This window comes from Triturus cristatus, chromosome 7 (assembly GCF_964204655.1).
Source record: "Triturus cristatus chromosome 7, aTriCri1.1, whole genome shotgun sequence".
Taxonomy (NCBI): domain Eukaryota; kingdom Metazoa; phylum Chordata; class Amphibia; order Caudata; family Salamandridae; genus Triturus; species Triturus cristatus.
This window is the reverse complement of record NC_140590.1, coordinates 1,737,571,947-1,737,595,895: the sequence shown is the minus strand read 5'-3', so window position 1 is coordinate 1,737,595,895 and position 23,949 is coordinate 1,737,571,947. Positions and strand designations below refer to the sequence as shown.

General features: G+C 47.1%; 1 protein-coding gene across 2 annotated transcripts in view; it reads right to left on the bottom strand.

The window, feature by feature from the left end:
• Window positions 1-23,949, bottom strand: part of LOC146812949 (uncharacterized) — a 502,088-nt gene that overhangs the window by 324,861 nt on the left and 153,278 nt on the right. For both annotated transcript variants that reach the window (XM_085619987.1, XM_085619986.1), the window contains exons 3-4: window positions 20,268-20,375; window positions 16,520-16,627 (exon numbers count right to left, since the gene is read on the bottom strand). In XM_085619987.1, coding sequence (XP_085476113.1) covers window positions 16,520-16,627; window positions 20,268-20,375 — 216 coding nt within the window. The remainder of the gene's footprint in view (window positions 1-16,519; window positions 16,628-20,267; window positions 20,376-23,949) is intronic.

Below are 23,949 nucleotides of genomic sequence, written 5' to 3'. Positions count from 1 at the left end.
TGCCAAATTGTGTAAACCTCACTTAAAAAGAAGCTTGCGTTTGTTAAGCTCCAATAGTATATTTTTGTAGAATTGCCCACCTGTATCAGGATGGAATCTAATACAAAACAAGAAAGGCAGCTCCAGAGCAAGGCGACGTGTGCCAGGATCCAATATGTTTACCTGATATTACTGTTCACCTTGAGACTGATGACCCATGTGCACACTCCAGACCCGAGTAATTTCCAAAGATACACTTTGGAGAAAGGTGCCTCCTGAATGCTTTTTTTCCTGGGACAATCTGGCCAAAACTGAAGCATTAGTTATCTGAGATAGTGTATCCAGTTTACGGGGGACGGGAATGGCAGACTCTCAATATATGTCCTTGACAACTGACACTCAGAACCATGAAATGCAAGAGTCCATTAGGGCCTAGAATGGAGGACACATGTCTCTAGGTTACTTCAACGAGTTTCTCATCCAGCAGACACCTGACAAATCTCACTCACTTGGGTCCAGAACCGCGGTTAGGATTTCTGGCATTGGCTGCAGATTCAAATTAATACTTTTTGGTGAACAGGGACCTGGGTCAGCCAAAATTATAGAAATGGAGAATATAATATGCCTCAACATGTTACGCTGCCACCATTCAAATAAAGAACACATTCAAAGCCCATTTCAAGCCACTAGACAAGATCTTGAACTTGGAGTGGTGAATGCTTGCTGTAAAGCAGAGAAGTTTTCTATGTTTCTCTATGAATTGAAAGTAAATATATGTCATGTAAGTATTTAGTGGCTGTTGTAGGGATTACACTTAGTGCTCCATGCTCCATTTTAGTGTTCCCTCTTATGTTAGCATCTTTTTAAGATGGGTGGTTTATACATGTTATTACAAACTCAACAAAATGCCAATAACGCATGTCTTTAGTCAGTCGTTGTTGTTCTGTAGGCCTCACAGTTAGTTTCAGGGATAAATACTGGAACACAATGCCCTTGTTTGTTTTGTGCTCGTAGAAGACAACACTTTTCTCCAGACTAACTAAGGTTGTTTTACACATCTCTTGTCAAATGTGATATGGTCATTGTTTTGTTTTTTAAATAATGCCTCCTCTGAACTCAGACGAGAGGCACTTCACACATGAATTATGGAGAGCTGTGAATGAGACTGCAACCCAGCAGGCCCTGTTTGCCCACGAGACAAGAGTGCATTAATTAATGCACGGAGGCTGGCTTCCTGAGACCGTCATGAATGCAAGTAAAGAAAACTAACTGTGCTTTGATTATATATGTATATTGTTCATGTTGTATGCTTTTGCATTACAGATAGCTACCTTTCATGGGTCTGTAAGTACAACATACCCACCACACTCACAGCACACTTTAGTACGTGTGCTGATATTTGCACTTTTTGTGGCTACTTCACCTTTTTAGCTACTTCACATTGGTCCTGATGAAAGCCTCATGAACCCGGTAGAAGGCTGAAACTAGTTGACCTCTATTCTAGGAATATTGAAGTACAATTTTTATCTTCACTATATCCCGCCTGTGTTATTAACAATGTCCTAAGACCCTTTTATTAAAGTTTTTCATAAGGGCACTTCTTAGATATTTTTGAACACGGTCTTATCACAGAGCACTCGCCTCACATTACAATACCTGCTCCACTGTAATCAGGCGTTGTAGCACAGCGTTGTGGGCAGATCTGAGGGGACCGATAATCGGCCTGCAAAGATGGTGTCTGATGAGAGAGGCTCGCACAATATTGAATGGCAAGGAGATTGAGGTGCTTCTTCATGAGCAGAGTGTAATGTAATAGTGTCTGACTTCACGCCTCTTCTCTGCTTGTAAACCCTGGGAGATGTGGGTGTTGCTCCTTATCCGGGGACAATGGAGGAAGCATTGGCCTTGAATAGCCTTACACCCCCAGGACTTGGACTACATAGCACAACTATTAATCAGACGAGAAGCACCAAGAGTGGTGTATGACCTTGCCATCTTTGCAGCTGGAAAGGGGATCCCCCTCATTGTGCCCAGACAAAGCTAGTAGACAGCAACTGGCAGGGAACAGCCATTACAACGCGGTTTTTACCACGCAGTGCAGTTACATCGCATGCGTTACAACGCATGCGATGTTACAACGCTATGCCATTACAACGCAAGTCTTTACATCGACTTGCGCTAGATGGCGTGCTAACATTACAAATAGTGTAGTTTACTATCCCAACACCTTCCCTACTGTTAAGTGGACTGGAGTTGGAATAGTAAATTACACTTTTGTAATGATAGCACGCCATCTAGCGCAATTCGATATAAAGACTTGCGTTGTAATGGCATAGCGTTGTAACATCGCATGCGTTGTAACGCACACGATGTAACTGCACGCGTTGTAAAAACCCGCGTTGTAATGTCATACATCCGCAACTGGCAGACCGGACCTCCTGCAAATATGGGTAAAGTCGATAAAACACAGCCTAAGTTGCAGTTCGAACAACGTAATTCACTCCATAGGGAGAAATTACGTGCCAGAGAGTTGAAGGAATTGTAGTAGGAGGGGTTATCCCTCTCCCTTTTCCCTGATTTCACCACGAATGTGCAGGAAGCGAGGAGGCAGTTTATTCCCTTGAAATGGAAGATGAGAGCCCTTGGCCTGGACTATGCGATGCTTTATCCGGCTAGACTTAGGGTCACGATGAATGGCACGTCGAAATCTTTGTGTGCCCTAAGTCACAACAAAAAGCCCTCAAGGACCGTAAAAAACCATGGGCGCGTAGGGATCCGACGCAGGAGCAGCCGAAGGCGACAGGAGGAGACTTGGAAGAGTAGACATACTGGGTCAATCAATCAATCATCGTATTTGTAAAGCGCAGTACATACCCGTGAGGGCCTCAAGGCGCTGAGCGGAGGGGGGTGCTGCTACTGCTCGAAGAGCCAGGTCTTGAGAAGTCTTCTGAAGGTGAGCAGGTCCTGGGTCTGCCGCAGGTGGGTAGGGAGGGTGTTCCAGGTCTTGGCTACGAGGAAGGAGAAGGATCTTCCTCCGGCGGTCATTCGTTGGATGCGGGGGGACAGTGGCGAGGGCAAGTCTGGCTGAGCGGAGCTGGCAGGTGGGGGTGTAGAAGCTGAGTCAGTCGTTGAGTTATGCTGGTCCGGTGTTGTGGAGGGCCTTGTGGGCGTGGATAAGTAGCTTGAAGGTGATCCTCTTTTCGACGGGGAGCAAGTGTAGGTCTCTCAGGTGGGGGGTGATGTGGCTGCAGCGAGGGATGTTGAGGATCAGTTGGGCGGAGGCGTTTTGGATACGTTGCAGTCGTCGCAGGTGTTTGGTCAGGATACCTGCGTAGAGTGCGTTGCCGTAGTCCAACCTGCTGCTGACGAGGGCCTGGGTCACCGTTCTTCTTGTTTCGGTGGGTATCCACTTGTAGATCCTGCGGAGGGTGTTGTAGCAAGAGGAGGAGACGGCGTTGACCTGCTTCGACATGGAGAGGGAGAAGTCGAGGATGATACCCAGGTTGCATGCGTGGTCCATGGGTGTCGGTGCTGTTCCTAGCATGGTCGGCCACCAGGAGTCATCCCAAGCTGAGGGGGTGGAACCGAGGATGAGGACCTCTGTCTTGTCCGAGTTCAGCTTCAGTTGGCTGTTCCTCATCCATTCTGCGACGGCCTTCCTTCCCTCGTGGAGGTTGGTTTTGGCGGTGTGTGGGTCCTTGGTGAGGGAGAGGATCAGCTGGGTGTCATCAGCATAGGAGATGATGCTGAGGTCGTACTGGCAGGCGACGTGGGCGAGGGGGGCCATGTAGATGTTGAACAGCGTCGGGCTGAGGGAGGATCCTTGGGGTACGCCGCAGATGACGGTGGCTTTGGAGCGGAAGGGGGGGGGGGATAGGCGGACGCTCTGGGTTCTGCCGGAGAGGAAAGATGTGGTCCATTCCAGGACCTTCTCTTGGATTCCGGCTTCTTGGAGGCGTGATTTTAGTGTGCGGTGGCAGACCGTGTCAAAGGCGGCTGACAGGTCCAGGAGGATGAGGACCGATGTTTCGCCGTTGTCCAGTTGGGCCATTATGTCGTCTGTGGCGGCGATGAGGGCTGTCTCAGTGCTGTGGTTTCTCCGGAATCCGGACTGGGACGGGTCCAGGATGTTGTGGTCTTCAAGGTATCGGGTCAGTTGCATGTTGACGATTTTCTCGATCACCTTTGCCGGGAACGGGAGCAGGGAGATGGGCCGGACGTTTGAGGTCTTTGGGGTCTGCCTTGGGTTTCTTGAGGAGGACGTTGATCTCGGCGTGCTTCCAGCTTTCCGGGAATGTGGCTGTCTCGAAGGAGGTGTTGATCACTTTCCGAAGTTGGGGTGCGATGGCTGCGTCAGCTTAGTTGAATATGTGGTGAGGACAGGGGTCTGACGGTGATCCTGAGTGGATGGAGTTCATGGTCTTGCGGGTTTAGTCGTCGTTGACGTTGGTCCAAGAGGTAAGGCTGTGGATGCGGGTGGGGTACGCGGGTGCGGTGGAGTTGTCGGGGTAGTCGGTGTGTTGAAGCTGTTGTGGATGTCAGTGATCTTGTGGTGGAAGAAGGTAGCCAGCGAGTCGCAGAGTTCTTGTGAGGGCGGGATGTCGTTGGCGCTGAGGTTGGAGAGTTCTTTCACGATGCTGAAGAGCTCTTTGCTGTCGTATGCGTTGTTGTCCAGGCGGGTTTTGAAGGCAGATCTCTTGGCGAGTCTAATGAGGTAGTGGTATCTGCGGGTGGCGTCCTTGTGGGTTGCATGGCTGTCTGATGTTTGTTCGTGGATTCACTTCTTCTGCAGTTTCCTGCAGGTGTGTTTGGAGATCTGGAGTACTTCAGTGAACCAGGTGGGTTTCTTGCTGTTGGAGGGTTTCTTGAGCGGGGCGAGGGTATTGGCGCAGTCACTGATCCACTGTCGGAGGTTGCGGGCGGCGGCGTCTGGGTCGGTGGGTTCGGTGGGTGGGTTCAGGGCGAGGGTGGCGGCCAGCTGACCCTCGGTGACTTTGCTCCAGCAGTGACGGGGCAGCTGTTGGGCATGGTGGTGCGTTGTGGTCTTGTTGTAGGTGAAGTGGATGCAGCGATGATCGGTCCAGTAAAGTTAGGTGGAGTGGACGAAGGAGACGTGGTTGCTTGTGGAGAAGATGGGGTCAAGCGTGTGGCCGGCGCCATGAGTGGGATTGGTGACGAGTTGTCTGAATCCGAGGTTGGCGACGTTGTCGATCAGGGTGGTGGAGTTAGCGTCGTTGTTGTTCTCGTGGTGGAAGTTCAAGTCCCCGAGGAGGATGTAGTCCGTGGAGGTGAGAGCGTGGGTGCTGACGAGGTCGACGATGGCGTCACTGAACTGTGGCCGGGGTCCGGTGGGTCTGTAGATGAGGGTTCCTCTGAGGGTGGTTTTGGGGTCGGTGTGAATCCGGAAGTGCAGGTGTTCGGCGGTAAGGAGGGTGTCATCTGAGTGGGTGGAGACCTTGAGGGTGGACTTGTGGACGACGGCTATTCCTCCTCCGATTCCGTTGGTGCGGTCTCTTCGGGCGATTTTGTAGTCGTCCGGGGTGGCGATGGCGATGTCGGGAGCCGAGGCGTCGTTCCACCAGGTCTCGATCAGAAAGGCGACGTCTGGGGCGGAGGTGTCGAGCAGGTCCCATAGTTCGATGGCGTGTTTGCGTGCGGAGCGGGTGTTGAGGAGTATGCAGCGGAGGTGGTTGGGTTCTGTCCTTGAAGATTTGGTGGCTCTGTCGCAGGTGAAGCTACAGGTGTGGCAGGAGAAGGGTCTGTGGGTGCGTTTCGGGGCAGCCTGGAAGCAGTTGCGGTCTCGGCCAGTGTTGAGTGCGTGGACGGTGCTGGCGTCGTAGCAGAGTCTGGCGTCGTGGCGTTCGCGGGGTCCAGGGGTTCTGGCACTGGGCGTGGTCCAGGCGCGGACGGGTGCAGACGGGCTTGCCTCAAGCGTGCCTCCGGCGCGCCAGCGGCCGCCATAAGTAGGGCGGAGGGAGGGAGGAGCAGCTGTGAGGAGGGTGGGAAAACAGCGAATGGGAGCAGGGGTCGGGCCGCAGGGGTGGGAAACGGCGAGGGAAACAGATGGAAAGGGGCGGGGCCGCAGGGGAGGCAGTGGCGGGAGAAGGGACGGCGAGAACGGAGCGGAGGGAAAGGGCAGTGAAAATACAATACAATTAGGGTACAATTACATTAAAATGTAACACGGTCAAAAACAAATGCCAGCAACACAGTCAACAACAAATACCAGCGGCAGCCCAGAGGGGCCTTGAACACTCGAAATACTCTGCAGCAGCGGGCACGGGAGACGGGCACAGACAGGTGGAGCTGCGCGGTGTGGGGAGCGACCTGCCTAAAGGAGGGTCAAGGGTCGCTCTCACTGCCGCACAGCGGCCGCCATAAGTAGGGAGGAGGGTGGGAGGAGCAGCTAAACAGCGAATGGGAGCGGGGGCAGGGCCGCAGGGGACTCAGCGGCGGGAAACGGCGAGGGAAACAGATGGCAAGGGGGCGGGGCCGCAGGTGAGGCAGCGGTGGGAGAAGGGATGGCGAGAACGGAGCGGAGGGAAAGGGCAGTGAAAATACAATACAATTAGGGTACAATTACATTAAAATGTAACACTGTCAAAAACGAATACCAGCAACACAGTCAACAACAGGTTGACTCCTGAGGCGGAAGCCGGGAGCCTTTTTAAAAGTCAGTGGTATTTCGTTTTATTTAATTATTTTCCTAATTTGCGCCGCTAATCCTTCACCCCCCAACCTGACCACCACCCAGGGCTCACCTGACTTAATGTGTACTGGCCATCCGGAACCTGCTTCGCTCCTATCCCACACGCGGAGCAGGCCGAAGGCGCGCTAAGGGCAAGCCCGTCTGCGCCCGTCCGCGCCCTTCCGGGCCCGGGGGCCAGTTGCCATGCCCAATTCCTCACCTACTACCCTGAAAAAGATGCACACTTTAAATTGGTGCCTTTCACAAGAGGCCTTGCCTCCTTTAGTCGCTCATAACCTCTTCCTCAAACGAGCAGGTTCCCTGAACTACAGACCGCAACTGTCCATAATCATAGACCCCGGAATCAGGTCAAACCTAGGGTTGCGCCTATATCAATTTATTATCTTAATACGCGCTCCCTGGTTAAGCATCAGTTGGATATCTTTCTAGTCTTGCTTACCGACAAACCTGACATCCTGCTGTTGACCGAAACATGGCTCACTGCTGACTCTGCCCCAGATATGCTGGCAGCACTCCCCCCTGACTATTACATCATCTATGCTGCCATTATTCATACTAATCTCAGGTTCTGCTCTTTGACATGTCTCTCTCTTACAGACACCGAGAACATAGTTATAAAATTGGAATCGGTTAACGACTCTTTTGTCTGTGTTTTACTATACAGACCACCCAAGCAGATGTCTCACTTTCCGCTATCACTTAGCGAACAGATAGCTAAACTTGTGATTGAGCATGCCAAGGTCCTCCTTGTGGGTGACTTTAATTATTGGTATGGTGACCCTCAGGAAGGGCCACAATCGGCAGAGATGTCAGACTTGCTCAGAAATCTAAACCTCACTCAGCAAGTTTCATCCCCCACACATTTGAAGGGTCGGATTTTGGATCAAATATGGGCAAGTGGCTTGACTACTTCTACGCCTCTAGCCACACCCTGCATCTGGTCCGATCACTATCTGCTAAAATTTAAGCTGATACGATTTTCCACTAAGAAAATCAATGCGACCGAAGGAGGCCTTGCCAGGAAGTGGAACTTCATTAATAAGGATGACTTTAACACATTAGCTGACACAGCCCCACTCCCTGGCTGTGATGTTAACACCTCGGAAATGAAGGTATCCAAATGGTTACTTGATGCTAGTAATAAGCACGCCCCATTAAAAAAAGTCTAATTAGCACGCCGTGCGAAGGCACAAAGAAGGTTCTCTAATGACCTCAAGGCCCAGAAATTGGCCTTACGCCAATTAGAAAGACAGTGGCGTCTGAGGTACTCTCAGGAAAAAAAACTATTATATACTTCTGCTTGGAAAGACTACAAGGAAAGCATCCTCACCGCCAAAGCAGCCCATTTCTCTAATCGTATTCTGAAATCCAATAAAAATTCTAAAGAAATATTCTCCATAATTGATGAACTATGCAATCCTGAGCGTATTCTTTTGAAGGCCATGCCCTCTCAAGTTCTATGTAACTCGCTAAATGATTACTTTATTGATAAGATTATTTCAATAAAGGCCAGCATCCCCACCCACCCTTCCTCACCAGACCCCCCTGTGGTACATTGTAACAACAGGACTCTTAGCTGTTTTCCTACTATTAGTAACAAGATTTTTCAAGACCTATTAGTGGAAATCAAATCAGGCGCTCCATCTGACTGCTGCCCCCCTCACATATTGAAAGACTGCCTCGCAATCCATTCTGGCCCCGCACTTACATTACTGAATGAATCCATTTCATCTGGCATAGTCCCCCTGGCTTTTAAAAAAGCAGTAGTGGTCCCCCTCTTAAAAAAGCCTGGAGCTGATCCCGGGCTCCTATCCAATTACCGCCCGATCTCTCTGCTACCCTTTTTGGCTAAGGTTCTAGAGGGCCACGTAGCTAAATGCCTCTAATTTTTTAGAGGCATCAAAATACTTGGACCCTCATCAGGCTGGCTTTCGGCCAGCCCATTTTACCGAATCTGTGATCCTGACAGTTGTGGACACCTTGCAGGATAACGCTGACAGAGGCTGTTCCCGGGCCCTGGTCTTGCTGGATCTTTCCGCAGCCTTTGACACGGTCGACCATATTACTGGCCAACCGTGTCAGGAGGGCTGGCGTTCGGGGCACTGTGGCTCGTTGGCTCACTTCCTTCCTGGAGGATCGTTCTCAGGCTGTCCATCTGGGTCAGTTTCTAGCACCCCCACGTAATACCACCTGTGGGGTCCCACAGGGTTCGGCCCTTTCTCCCCATCTATTCAACATCTATATGATGCCCCTGATCCAGTCTCTTAAAGACAGGAATGTGCTGGTCCTCAACTACGCAGATGATCTTCAGCTCATCCTCAGGGTCGACAGTTCACACAACTCTATCACTGAATTCCAGGACACCATGTTATATATCCAAAGCTGGATGGATCTTAATCATCTCAAACTAAACCCTGGCAAGACAGAGATAGTTCTCACTGGGGATAGCCATAAGCACTGGGGCCCCCACTATTGGCCCTCAGAGCTTGGCTCTCCTCCCGCTCCGTCCACGTTGGCCAAAACTTTAGGAATATTTCTGGACAGCGATCTTTCCCTGAAAACTCAGGTTGGAGATGTGGTTTCTAAGTGCTTCTTTCAAATGCGTAAAATCAGGAAAATACACCGTTTCCTCAGCCATGACGCCTTGAATCAGGTCATGATATCTACGGTTCTATCCCACCTGGACTAATCCAATTCTGTATACTTAGGCATGCCACACTACTTGCTTAAGCGCCTACTGATGGTCCAGAACCAGGCAGCACGACTGATATATCGTCAACCTAAATGGCATACAGCTACCCCTCTGTTGAGGAAACTACATTGGCTCCCAATATCACAGTGTTGTGCCTTCAAAACGGGGTGCCTCATTTTTAAATCCTTGCATGGCACCAGTCCTGAGTTCATTAACAGCATGATACTCAGACACATTCCCACACGCAATTTAAGGTCTGCCCATCTCTCACTTCTTTCTATCCCGGGTTTCAAACGGGTACGCCAAGGAGGTCGCAGATTTGCCACTCTCGCCCCCAAATTGTGGAATTCTTTTCCGCTAGAAATTCGGTCCTGCACAGACCTCTTCCAGTTTAGGAAGTCCCTGGAAACATGGCTATTAACACAGTGTTAGCTTCTGTCTTTTCTGACAGCCTTCTGAGCCTTAGCGCCATGAAGCCAATCGGCGTACGTGCGCTCTATAAATTTCTATTAACATTAACAACAAATACCAGCGGCAGCCCAGAGGGGCCTTGAACACTCGAAATACTCTGCAGCAGCGGGCACGGGAGACGGGCGCAGACAGGTGGAGCTGCGCGGCGTGGGGAGCGACCTGCCTAAACAAGGGTCGCAGTTGGTGAGCTGAACTGCTTACATACAATACAAGCAGGTATTTTGTAAATAAAGCTCTGATTAGGATATCTAAGTTTGAAGTGTAGTTGCCCAGTGGACAGGGTTGGCGCTGGACTGTCAGCAGTGATTATAGGCAGCACTACCTATTGCAAATCGGAACACTGATTGGGACTGAGTTGTCGCTGGCTGCTGCCGCAAAGTAATTCTGATCCAGATGTCGGACATATAGAACTGCTGGCTACAATTAGACTTGTGTTGGTGGTGCTAAATCCACTGGGCTGCATAGGAAATTTATAATATAATATGATGGCTAAGTTTATCCAATGCTTTACAAACGCACTTAAGGGTTCTGCCGGTAACATCCGCCCCTGTGTGTTACCCACTACCCAGTACAAGACTGAAAGCGATTGGTTCTTTAAACTCAAATTAGTTTTAGAATGTTACAGGGTCCTGGGAGGGAGGGATGGCGTTGATAATGTCCAGTTGGGGTTAGCATGGCGTGTGGGGGGGATATGTTATTTTCTATGACTGTGAGGTGTGTATGCAGTGTGTACTTGACGTTCAAAATCTGAGGATTTGCCTGGAGAAAGTGCCAGTACCTTTTTATATGTGGTCAATCCTGACATAACAACTGTAAAGGGCCAAGATGGAGGGTAGAGGCAGCAAAATCCGATTGCTCATTTGGAATATAAGGGAGCTAAATGACTTCAGAAAGTTACGTAGGGTTATTGCATACTTAGTGAGACATGAGGTTGTTGGTGCGTTGCTACAAGAGTCCCACCTTCCTGTTGGTAGTAGTATGCTAACACATAGGTGCCTGCATGGTAACTCGCATGCAGCTGGGTTTACATCCCATGCCAGGGGAGTACTTACATGGGTTAATCCCAAATCAGGTATTAAGCTACAGGCGCTAGAAGCTGAAACTGGTGGTAGATATGTGATTTCCAGATGCACTGGGAAGGGAATTGACTGGTATATAGTCAATGTGTATGGCCATAACTATGATTGCCCACAGTTTTATTAGGAACTGCCAGAGCGCATGAGAGCTAGGTTTGATTTGCCCATCCTTAAGGGTGGTGATCTAAACTGCGTGCTGGAGCCCTCGTTGGATCGTTCCAGAGGTCTGGTACGACGTCAACCTGCTGCGGTCATAGTTGTATGGGATATCGCTGTTGAACTGGATTTGCTGGATGCTTGGAGGGAGGGCTCTCCAGGTGCAGGGGGATTCACTCATTTGGCCCCGCATAATTTGCACACCAGAATTGATTACAGGTTTGTTCTGAGACCCCTGTTTTAATAGGTGCAGGATCGAAAGGTGCTACCCCAATCTCTTTCATATCACTCCCCAATACTGTTGGATATCGATAGTTTGAGAAAGAAGCCTGCGCTTTTCACATGGCGATTCCCCCATACACTTTGCTGGATAGCGTTTTTCGTTCTGAACTTGCTGAAGATATAGAATGCTTTTTTGATACCAATATTGGGTCTGTCCAGAGTTTCTCCACCATATGGGAATCGTTCAATGTATATATCAGGGGAGTGGCCATGTCTAAACACTCAGGGGTCCTACAAGCTATCCGACAGCGTCTGGTAAGCCTGCAAGGGCGGTTGGCAGAGTTAGAAAAGGGAGCGATAGAGAACTACAGCCCTCTGATCGCTGACTGCATAAAGGAGACATTGGCAGAATATAATGAGATTGCAGATCGTGAAATAAAAAACTTGGGGAAGTATGCTGTAGCTAGAACGTATGGTGAACGTGAGCGACCGGGTACAATGTTGGCAGCTCTACTGCGAGGCAAGAGTGAGGCGGGGAATGTGACAGGGATACGTGTTGCGGACGGGGTGCTACTGACTGATACTACAGAAATTGCAGATAGATTCAATCAATATGCTGATCTGTACAGTACGAAAGGGTCCACGGATGCGACAGCTATTTCAGATTACCTAGAACACATACAGATGCCTTGGCTCTCCACGAACATAGGGAACACCTTATGAAACCATTGGATGCACACGAAGGTCCTGCTAGCCTTGAATTCGATGAGAGTGGAACGCGCACCTGGATTAGACGGCTTTACCGTCGCATTCTATAACGAATTTAAGGATCTCTTAATCCTGCACTGTATGCTCTTTGAAGAGATGGGGGAGGAGGGGACAAAGCCACCCTCAATGAGAGAAGCACTTATTGTCACTATCTTAAATCCCGGAAAACCCCCAAACGAATTCGTTCTTCCGGCCTCTGGACAAAGCCACTCTCAATGAGAGAAGCACTTATTGTCAGTATCTTAAAACCCGGCAAACCCCCGAGCGTATGTTCATCCTTCCGGCCTCTATCGCTCCTCAATGTTGTCACCAAACCTTTTGCGAAGATCTTGGTGAACCAACTTGCCCCTTTGGTACCACTGATGGTGGGCCCGGAGCAATCTGAATGTAACTTGTCCAGAATGCAACTTGTCGTACAATCTAAGAACATTCTTTGGCGCCATACAACATATTAGACCCGAGGTTAAAGCTGTAGCAGTCTTTTTGGATGCCGAAAAGGCCTTCGATTCAGTAGAATGGAATTTCATGTACGTCATATTGAGGTCCATGGAAGTAGGAGACATATTCCTCAGGCTGGTGGGGGTCCTATATAGCTCTCCAGCTGCTCGAATACGAATTGGTGACATAGTCACGTCCCCTAGTACAGTATTGAGGGGCACGCGACAAGATTGCCCGCTGTGCCCTCTACTATATGCTTTAATTGCCGAGCCGCTTGCATGTGCCTTAAGAGAATACTATAGTCATAAAGGGCTTAGATTTCCTGACTATAACCTCAGTGTCGGCATATGCAGATGATACACTGTTGTATGTAAGGGACCCTGAGATAAACCTAACCCAGATCCTCGATGAGGTGGTGCGATATGGTGAAAGGTTTGACCTTAAAATCAACTGGGCTAAATTGTCAATTTTCTCTTTGACCCCGGCTACGCTACCAGTAGAACTGGGCTATCCCCTACAGTGGTCATCGGACACGATCCGGTATCTAGGCATATGCGTAAATACGGATTCAGCTTTGGTGCTAAACAAAAATTATGGCAGACTGATTACCAGATTAGAGGAAGAAGTGGATAGATGGATTCGCCTCCCTTTGTCATTGTTGGAACGTATATCCCTAATGAAGATGGTGGTGTTACCTAGATTCTTGTTTTTATTCCTAAACATCCCAATTGTGTTACCTATGTGTATCTTTAAGACACGTCACTCTCTACTGACGAGATTCGCCTGAGCAGGGAAGCAGCGGCGAGTCAGCTGAAATGTTCTTACACTTCCAAATTCTATGGGAGGGCTAGGGGCTCCAGAACTGGAGCTATACTATAGAGCGGCCCAGGAATCCCAGGTTTTCCACTGGCTTCCCGAGGAAAATGCACCCTCCACATTTATTAATAGAAATGGTGGCAGCAGCGCCTGAATCACTACCAGCAGTGTTGTTTCGGGTCATTATCAGAAGGAGTGGAGTCCTGGACTGTTAATTCAGTGGTGCATGTGTGGCACAATGAAAAGGCAGGCGGGCGCGATTCTTTATTCCCCCTTGACCACGATTGCGTGGTGTCACTAGATGCCATTGAGCCGAGAGAAGGGAGTGGTACAGGCACTTGAAAGACCTGGTGTCACCAAGATGGGCGATCTGTTTTCAGAGGGCAAGGCCCAGAGCTTGGATGAGTTAGCTGTGGAGGTGGGGGATACCACACAGCTTGCTCGCTTCCAGTTTCATAGAGTGAGACATGAGTTGCGCAAGCTGCTTGGTGATAAGATGTTGGAGCCTCCCGAGCAGAGGGCACTCTCCCACATATGGCATTGCAAGGCCCCTAGAAGGATAGTTTCAAATATTTATGATATAACACAAGATTATAGATGACATCACTATTCGAAGGCCAGACTAGAATGGCAAACAGAATTGGGGTGACACTAGAGGATACTGTATGGGGATATTGTTGCGAGTCCACACAGCAAGTTTCCCTGAATGGTTCACATCGTTTGCTCCACTTTAAATTCCTACAAAGAGTCTACTATACACCAGAACTGCTATTTAGGTATGGCCTGCGAGACTCAGCAGATTGCGAGAGGCGTGGGGCAGACTCAGCGGGGTTCCTGCATATAGCCTGGACATGCCAGAGGATAGTGAGGTTCTGGAAACAGATTTTCCAAATATTAAACGAAATTACTGGATTGAAACTTACACTAAACCCGCTGGTGGCATTGTTTGGGAAACACTGGGAAGCCGCCAAAAGATGTGCGAAAACTTATTGTTATGGGTCTGTTGCTTGCTAAACAAAGAATTGCTATACGGTGGGCGTGGGGACTTGCACCTACCATTACAGAATGGACCAGAGATATGATATATTGCGACACACATCCTGAATTATATAGCAATTTGCTATCACCGCAGAGCCTTGCTATGAGATTTTGGCAACTGTACCAGCAGTACTTGGTGGGAAAAGAAACAGAAGAGGCAGAGGGAGCAATATAAATAGGTGAACACTGAAATAATGATGGTCTGGCCTGCACATGCGGAAGTATTATGTCAGACAAGGTTTGTGCAGCTGCATGTCATGAAGGGAAGGTGCTGCTTGAGGGTGACCGTGGTAAGATCGAAGGGGCCATGTCCTGTTGAAAAAGTCATAAGTTTGTATGAGAGAGGAGGAGATTGCACTGTAATTGGCTATGATGACTACACACTGCAACTGTTAATGGTCAATGTATGTATTTGTTTTCCAATTTTCAATAAACATTAACAAAACAAAAAACACAATGTGTGAACATCAAGAAGGTCATCTGTCAAGTCCTCAACATTGCATTGTTCAACAATGACCTCTCACGAGACTGTCAGGCAACTCCTCTGGGGACTATCTTGATTGTCTAAGAGTCCTGTGAGTGTAGAATGAGTTTATCACTCAGTCCTTCAGCCTCCTAGACAGCATCAACTGACATGCTATATTTATTGATCGCATAGGAGCCTGAAGACAAATCACAACTGTTTTCACCTTTTAAGGACCTAAGAAAGAGCCCTCAACAATAACAGCCAGCATAGTCACGGAGAAGGCAGTTAAGGAAAGACTTACGCTGGCAAAAAGGTAAGCTAATAACCCAAATAACCTCATCCCGAGTCATTACGTGACAGCAAATAATTCTTCGATCAGTCTAATCTAGGGAAAAATAAGCCTTCAACAGCATTAGTACAACGAATGCTTGACCTGTACAGAGTGGATGTTATTTTGTTTAAATGTATAAACTTCCATACCACCTCATCATAAAAAATCCAGACAACAAAAATGTTAACTAAATGATACCCTTGCATGGTTATGCATAATAAAATGAGCAGACGGAGCCAGGGATTTTGGCCGATACATCTTTTGGAATCCTCAAAAGAGCAGGGTCACGTTTATTCATATAGAGTGGAATGCCAATGGACACAGTTATCTGCTGCAATTTATAAAAAAAGAAAGGAAAAAAAAAATCACCCATATGTCCTTAATACTAACGAAGATATTACAGTCGGATCTAAAAATAAAAAAAATAAAAAAAAACACATTTCAGGGTCACATTTTCTGTACAAACTCGTTTGGGGGTCCAAGGGGCAGACCGTGGCTTCTGGGCTGAAGCGGTTGTGCTGGTAGTCTGTTGCTACTCTTGTCCCAGGCTCCATCGAACTATCGATCCACAACTCTGGTCCGAGTGCCTTATTCATGGCTTCACTGTTTTTGTGAAATAGAAAACCGACTTAAAAGAAAAGTTCTAAATTGCTTTGAGTGAGCGCTAAGTGGCCTCGATCCATGGTTGTCGTCAATATGTTCACTTGTGGTTGCTCAATGCATGAAAAATTATAAGTGCCTATATGAAATTACTTTCTCAAATACATACAATATTGATTGTTCACAATCATGGATCACGCTCTAATGTAGGGGGCATTATAGATGCGCATGCATGCTTTCCATGTTATACTTTCCTGCTTCTGTAACCTGGAACAGGTGGTCCAGGTGACCAAGGCTTTGAATGATCTCGCTGCGGCAATGAGAATGCAACGCATTTGGTTTGTGTCTTGATTTGAAAGCTCCACAGAATGTTTTGATGACCATTAAATGCAGGACTAAGAGCACTGGATGGTAAACTCCAGGAGTCGGTGAGCTGCTTGTGCTAGACAGCCGAGCTCTGTCCATTCCCTAGATTTCATGAATTGGTTTTCCTGCATTTCAATTCAGACACCCACTATAGATTTAAAAATGTTTATTTCTCTGCCCTGCCCTCCGCCCCTTTGAAAAATGCTGCATCCATGCACACCATGATCCTGGCTCCCACTAGAAGAATATCCTATGGCTAGCAGTAAAACATAGCAGCAAAATCTAATGAACAAACAGTAATCCTTCTTCAGCATTGACACCGAGATACTACAGTTCAAGACATTGGAACAGCAGTCTTAAGAGGTTTGTGGATAAATTGAGAGCAACTCACTTGCAGCAACCACAGCAGTGGAAATGATGAGGTCTAAAACCACCACAGCAACAAGCCAGCATACAGGATTCTTGGCAATTTGTACCAACTTTCGATACCCACGGCGACCTAAAATAACAATAACAATATTAATGACTTTAGATTTATTCATAACTTTTAGCCGTGACCCTTCCCTCTCATCCTTTAGGTCTGGCCTGGAGACAATTTAGAGTTGTCCCGCAAGCCTCATGTAACCGCTCCCAAAAAAAAATCATAAAAGCTACATTTATACATTGGGGTGGTTTGGGTCACCCCACGACATAAATGAGTCTTTTCAACTCTCATTCACATTTTACTTCTGCCCACCACAGCATACAGCACGGAGCACCGTACTCCACACCAGACACTGCTTCTCTTACACTGCGAGTGAGGACATTTCACCTCATTACAAGTGCACGAGCACCTACAGTAAAGCGCACTTCAGAGCCAGGTCAATGCTTGTCCAATGTTCTTTTCTTTGCCCTTCTTTGTTATTTGTTGTCGTTCACTTGTGTTTAAACTGTCTTCGGGTTACAGTAAGACAAAGCCAATAGTACTTTTCATTTGCACCATTAACAGTACTAGTTTCCTGTGAGGTGCATTAAAACTAAAACGTTTCTTTGCCTTCTTCAGGAGAACTCATCCGTGTTAGGAGGAATATTACTAAATTAAAAATATATGGGGGTGGTCATTTTTTTATTTAATATTGTTATTGCAAGTATATGCTCACCACGAACAGCTGCAATCTGAAATGTTCATGCTCTCGCTTACAGAATACAAGACTGGTCCCTAGTAGATGCTGGGCATGCAGGAATGGACAACATGGAGAATACTCTTACTACTAGCATCCATATGGGCTGCATGTCAGATACAACTGAGTGGTATCCTCCCAGAGTCTACAAACCTATGTATTTCACATCACCTACTTAAGGAAGACACTCTCTTGCCACAAGCCACTACCAGTAGGACTTGCATGGGGCAGGCTTCCCCACCCCCATTCCAACTGGAGGCTGCAACCTAAGTCACAAGATGACTATGTGATCAGGCAAACAATGCAAGAAACATTGATACAATACATTTCAGATGAGGGCATGCCCTCCTCGCCATTCCTAGAATGGGAGGCTTTAAGTTAGTGGTCAGGGACACTTGCATTAAAACCATGATGGGGCCCAAAACATTGTCGGACCTTAATTGGCAAAAGTGGAGTCCTCGCTACAAGCTTCAGAGCTGGAAGATGTAGCAAATCCTGCCGGACACATTGAAAAGATGCTCGCCATCGGCATCCTGAATTGCTCGAGCACCTATGCCGTATAGACTGCAGAGCATATGCGGGCAAATCCCACACTGAAAGCGATAAGGCTGGCAAGTTACTCTTGTGGCTTATTAAGAGCTAGGTTCTCTGAGTGACTTGGTTTGGGGCCCTCAGAGAAAGCATGTGACATTGTCCAAACTGAAATTTCCAACTTCTGGGGATGGCCTGTGAGCACAGGACTTTTTGGGATATTATTTGTCTGCACATATCCCCCTGGATAGCTATCCAGAATTTCTGTGAAACAGGGTCTACATGTCAATAAATCCAAAGCAGAGAATAATGTAGGCTTCTCTTCCTGGGCACCAGGCACTGTGGGACACTCACTCCCTATGTAGTGCCTACAGTTGTTAGAAATACAATCTGACTTATCCAAACTGTGCCTCTTAAAGATTTTCTCATGCATTAAGGTACCTTCTAGCCCAAGAAATACCAGCATATGGAAAGGCTGAGCTCTGCACCTTAGGGGACCACTTCACTGTGGGGGTCATTGTAAAGTCCCCAGGATTTGGCAGACCAGTACAGGTTACACAAAGGCAGTGTTCTCCTTTATGCCAAAATAGAAGTGCGCTTAGAACATACTGCAACATCCAACACTCCAAGCCCAACTATAACAAAGACCAATCTCACGGCTATGTAAAGTCCTCCGCCATTATATGAAAGTGAGCCTTTAGCTCCTGAGAAACAAACGGGAGGCTATCACTGGCCAATGCTTTACTAAATGAGACTGGAACGAAAACTTGGAATACCCTCAGAAGATCTCCCAAAATGCCAATTTCAAATTAATTCAATTTCCATATACTCCACAGAGCATACAGTACCCTGCATTGAATCCACATTATCTACACCACAAAATCCAGTGGTTGTCCTCACTGTGACACTGCACATGCAGACATTGTCCGTATGTTTTGGATTTCTCAAAATACAACATTTTTGGGCAGAGATGATGTCGGACACAGCCCATGTTATGGGTCACAAAAATAAACAACTACAAAATTGCATATTGGGTAGTTTTTCTCATTTGAAAAATAAAGTAAAAACAAAGATTCCCAGATTTGACCTTCTTGGTTGCCAAGAGAGCCAGGACTGTGTATTAGAAGTCCTTCTGCTCAGCCCCCTTACACGCAACATGGAAGAGAGAGATCATAAAGTTGTTAGACGTGCACATACTACATCCCTGGCGACAGCAGCGAGTCCCTACAACAAATGGAAGAATTACAGAATGTACAAGGTTAGCATACAAAATCAAAAATGAGATGATAGCCTTTGAATGGATCTGGGGATCATCACATATATATATCTGGGATCACACCTTTCACCCATGAGATTTCATGGCAAACCCTCGAGGGACCCTTCTCCCTTCATCTTCTACCACCTTGCTTTCTTCATACCATGCGCAGCACGCATACCCAGGCTGACACATCTGGTTTTAGAATTCTTTAGACGCCCGTTTATTGCTCACAGTACATACATTTACGATCTTGAAATCACAGAATTATGTACTTTCACTTCTTTTCAAAATAAAGGAATGGCTACCAAAATGAATAAAGCAAAAACCAAAGGAAATGATGGACGGAGTGTTGAACATTGCAAGCACTCACCCCCAGTCAACTGATCTGGGTTTAATCCATCACCGTTCTTTAGCCCACTCTGCCACCCCAGTTCAGACATGGCCATATGCAAATCAGTCTGACCCTGTGCCTCATGGGAACAGTCCAGCCCGAACTGCCAAGCCAGGTCTTCCCTGGACCGGAAACAAGCTTCCTAGGACCGGTTTCTGGCATTTCAGCCGTCTTCAGCCAGGCTTGCTTGAATCCAGTGGCAAAGTGAGCAAGGGACTCACGTCTGAGCATACCCTGCCAACTTATGGCGAACAAAGCAAAAACCAAAGGAAATGATGGACGGAGTGTTGAACATTGCAAGCACTCACCCCCAGTTAACTGATCTGGGTTTAATCCATCACCGTTCTTTAGCCCACTCTGCCACCCCAGTTCAGACATGGCCATATGCAAATCAGTCTGACCCTGTACCATAGTAAACGTACCGCATTGTAAAGCCTACGTTGGAAAGGATGTTTCCCCTCCAGGAGTAGGTGAGCTGCTTTTGCTAGACAGCCGAGCTCTGTCCATTCCCTAGATTTCATGAATTGGTTTTCCTGCATTTCAATTCAGACACCCACTATAGCTTTAAAAAATTTTATTTCTCTGCCCTGCCCTCTGCCCCTTTGAAAAATGTTGCATCGATGCACACCATGCGACTGGCTCCCACTAGGAGAATATCCTATGGCTAGCAGTAAAACTTAGCAGCAAAATCTAATGAACAAACAGTATTCCTTCTTCAGTGTTGACACCGAGATACTACAGTTCAAGACACTGGAACATCAGGCTTCAGAGGTTTGTGGATAAATTGAGAGCAACTCACTTGCAGCAACCACAGCAGCGGAAATCATGAGGGCCAAAACCACCACAGCAACAAGCCAGCACCGAGGATTCTTGACAATTTGTACCAACTTTCGACACCCATGGCGACCTAAAATACGAACAATAAAAATATTAATGACTTTAGATGTATTCATAACTTTTAGCCGTGACCCTTCCCTCTCATCTTTTAGGTATGGCCTGGAGACAATGTATAGTTGTCCGGCAAGCCTCATGTAACACAAAAAAAAAAAAATCATAAAAGCTACATTTATACATTGGGGTGCTTTCAGGGCCGGACCGGCCGTAGCGGGCACCGGGCAATCTCCTGGTGCGCCGCACGGGTGGGGGCAGGTTTTGGGCCCCTCAGGGCCGTTTTTGTTACAGGGCCGTTTTTGCAACATAGCTGCAAAATCGGCCCTGTAACAAAATTGGCCGAAAACCGGCCCTGGTAAAGAGCTCGGCGGCACCCCCAACCCCCCTGGAGGGGGCCGGCCGAGCACTTTGCCAGGGCCGGTTTTGGTTCCCAGTCCGGCCCTGGGTGCTTTGAGTCACCCCATGACATAAAAGCCTTTTCAACTCTCATTCACATTTTACTTCTGCCCACCACAGCATACAGCACGGAGCACAGTTACTCCACACCAGACACTGCTTCTCTTACACTGTGAGTGACGACATTTCACCTCATTACAAGTGCACGAGCACCTACAGTAAAGCGCACTTCAGAGCCAGGACTTGTGGGTCAATACATGTTCTTTTCTTTGCTCTTTTGTTATTTGTTGTCATTCACTTGTGTTTAAACTGTCTTCGGGTTACGGTAAGACAAAGCCAATAGTACTTCATTTGCACCAATAAGAAGAATACTTTCCAGTGAGGTGCATTAAAGCTAAAACATTTATTTGCCTTTTTCACAGCACTCATCCGTGTTAGGAGGGATATTTTAAAATTCAAAATATATGGGGTGGTCATTTTTAAGTTTAATATTGGTATTGCAAGTACATGGCCACAAACAGCTGCAATCTGAAATGTTCATGCTCTCGCTTACAGAATACAAGACTGGTCCCTAGTAGATGCTGGGCATGCAGGAATGGACAACATGGAGAATACTCTTACTACTAGCATCCATATGTGCTGCATGTCAGATTCAACTGAGGAGTATCCTCCCAGAGTCTACAAACCTATGTATTTCACATCACCTACTTAAGGAAGACACTCTCTTGCCACAAGCCACTACCAGTAGGACTTGCATGGGGCAGGCTTCCCCACCCCCATTCTAACTGGAGGCTGCAACCTAAGTCACAAGATGACTATGTGATCAGGTAAACAATGCAAGAAACATTGATACAATACATTTCAGATGAGGGCATGCCCTCCTCGCCATTCCTAGAATGGGAGGCTTTAAGTTAGTGGTCAGGGACACTTGCATTAAAACCATGATGGGGCCCAAAACATTGTCGGACCTTAATTGGCAAAAGTGGAGTCCTCGCTACAAGCTTCAGAGCTGGAAGATGTAGCAAATCCTGCCGGACACATTGAAAAGATGCTCGCCATCGGCATCCTGAATTGCTCGAGCACCTATGCCGTATAGACTGCAGAGCATATGCGGGCAAATCCCACACTGAAAGCGATAAGGCTGGCAAGTTACTCTTAAGGCTTATTAAGAGCTAGGTTCTCTGAGTGACTTGGTTTGGGGCCCTCAGAGAAAGCATGTGACATTGTCCAAACTGAAACTTCCAACTTCTGGGGATGGCCTGTGAGCACAGGACTTTTTGGGATATTATTTGTCTGCACATATCGCCCTGGATAGCTATCCAGAATTTCTGTGAAACAGGGTCTACATGTCAATAAATCCAAAGCAGAGAATAATGTAGGCTTCTCTTCCTGGGCACCAGGCACTGTGGGACACTCACTCCCTATGTAGTGCCTACAGTTGTTAGAAATACAATCCGACTTATCCAAACTGTGCCTCTTAAAGATTTTCTCATGCATTAAGGTACCTTCTAGCCCAAGAAATACCAGCATATGGAAAGGCTGAGCTCTGCACCTTAGGGGACCACTTCACTGTGGGGGTCATTGTAAAGTCCCCAGGATTTGGCAGACCAGTACAGATTACACAAAGGCAGTGTTCTCCTTTATGCCAAAATAGAAGTGCGCTTAGAACATACTGCAACATCCAACACTCCAAGCCCAACTATAACAAAGACCAATCTCACGGCTATGTAAAGTCCTCCGCCATTATATGAAAGTGAGCCTTTAGCTCCTGAGAAATAAACGGGAGGCTATCACTGGCCAATGCTTTACTAAATGAGACTGAAACAAAAACTTGGAATACCCTCAGAAGATCTCCCAAAATGCCAATTTCAAATTAATTCAATTTCCATATACTCCACAGAGCATACAGTACCCTGCATTGAATCCACATTATCTACACCACAAAATCCAGTGGTTGTCCTCACTGTGACACTGCACATGCAGACATTGTCCGTATGTTTTGGATTTCTCAAAATACAACATTTTTGGGCAGAGATGATGTCGGACACAGCCCATGTTATGGGTCACAAAAATAAACAACTACAAAATTGCATATTGGGTAGTTTTTCTCATTTGAAAAATAAAGTAAAAACAAAGATTCCCAGATTTGACCTTCTTGGTTGCCAAGAGAGCCATGACTGTGTATTAGAAGTCCTTCTGCTCAGCCCCCTTACAAGCAACATGGAAGAGAGAGATCATAAAGTTGTTAGACGTGCACATACTACATCCCTGGCGACAGCAGCGAGTCCCTACAACAAATGGAAGAATTACAGAATGTACAAGGTTAGCTCAGGCGGAGGGTGTTGTATACAAAATCAAAAATGAGATGATAGCCTTTGAATGGATCTGGGGATACACACATATATATATCTGGGATCACACCTTTCACCCATGAGATTTCATGGCAAACCCTCGAGGGACCCTTCTCCCTTCATCTTTTACCACCTTGCTTTCTTCATACCATGCGCAGCATGCATACCCAGGCTGACACATCTGGTTTTAGAATTCTTTAGACGCCCGTTTATTGCTCACAGTACATACATTTACGATCTTGAAATCACAGAATTATGTACTTTCACTTCTTTTCAAAATAAAGGAATGGCTACCAAAATGAATATATAGTTTGAATAACTTACTGAAACACCCAGGAGTGGAAGAGTGACCGAAAGGAAGGGAAACAAAGTTGGAGGCCTGCTCAAGCCACAATAACTGCAGGTGCTGGACTATAAGCACTGTCAAGAAAACATCTCAAATCCAGATGCACCATCCAATCTCCTGGCAGCAGAATATTCCAGAGACGGATATCCATGTCAATCTTTAAATGCTGGTAGAGAACAGACTGATTTAAATACCTCAGACCTATTTCTAGCCTGAATTTCTTTTTATTCTGCACCAGAATAATATTGCTGACAAAACCCCTTGGGTGCAGCTCACAAGGCTCTAGTGCCCCTTTTTACCACAACTCCTGAACCATACCTGAAGTCAAATTTTTGTCCTCCAGAGAAAACCTCATAAGCAGTGGGGCAGGTTCCTTTATTTTGATGGATTAAAATACGATCTGAAACCATGCAATAGGTTCACACACTCATGAATCACCTGAAATCATATTCCAACCATGAGCAAATTGAACCAATCGGCCTCCCACCTGGAGATTG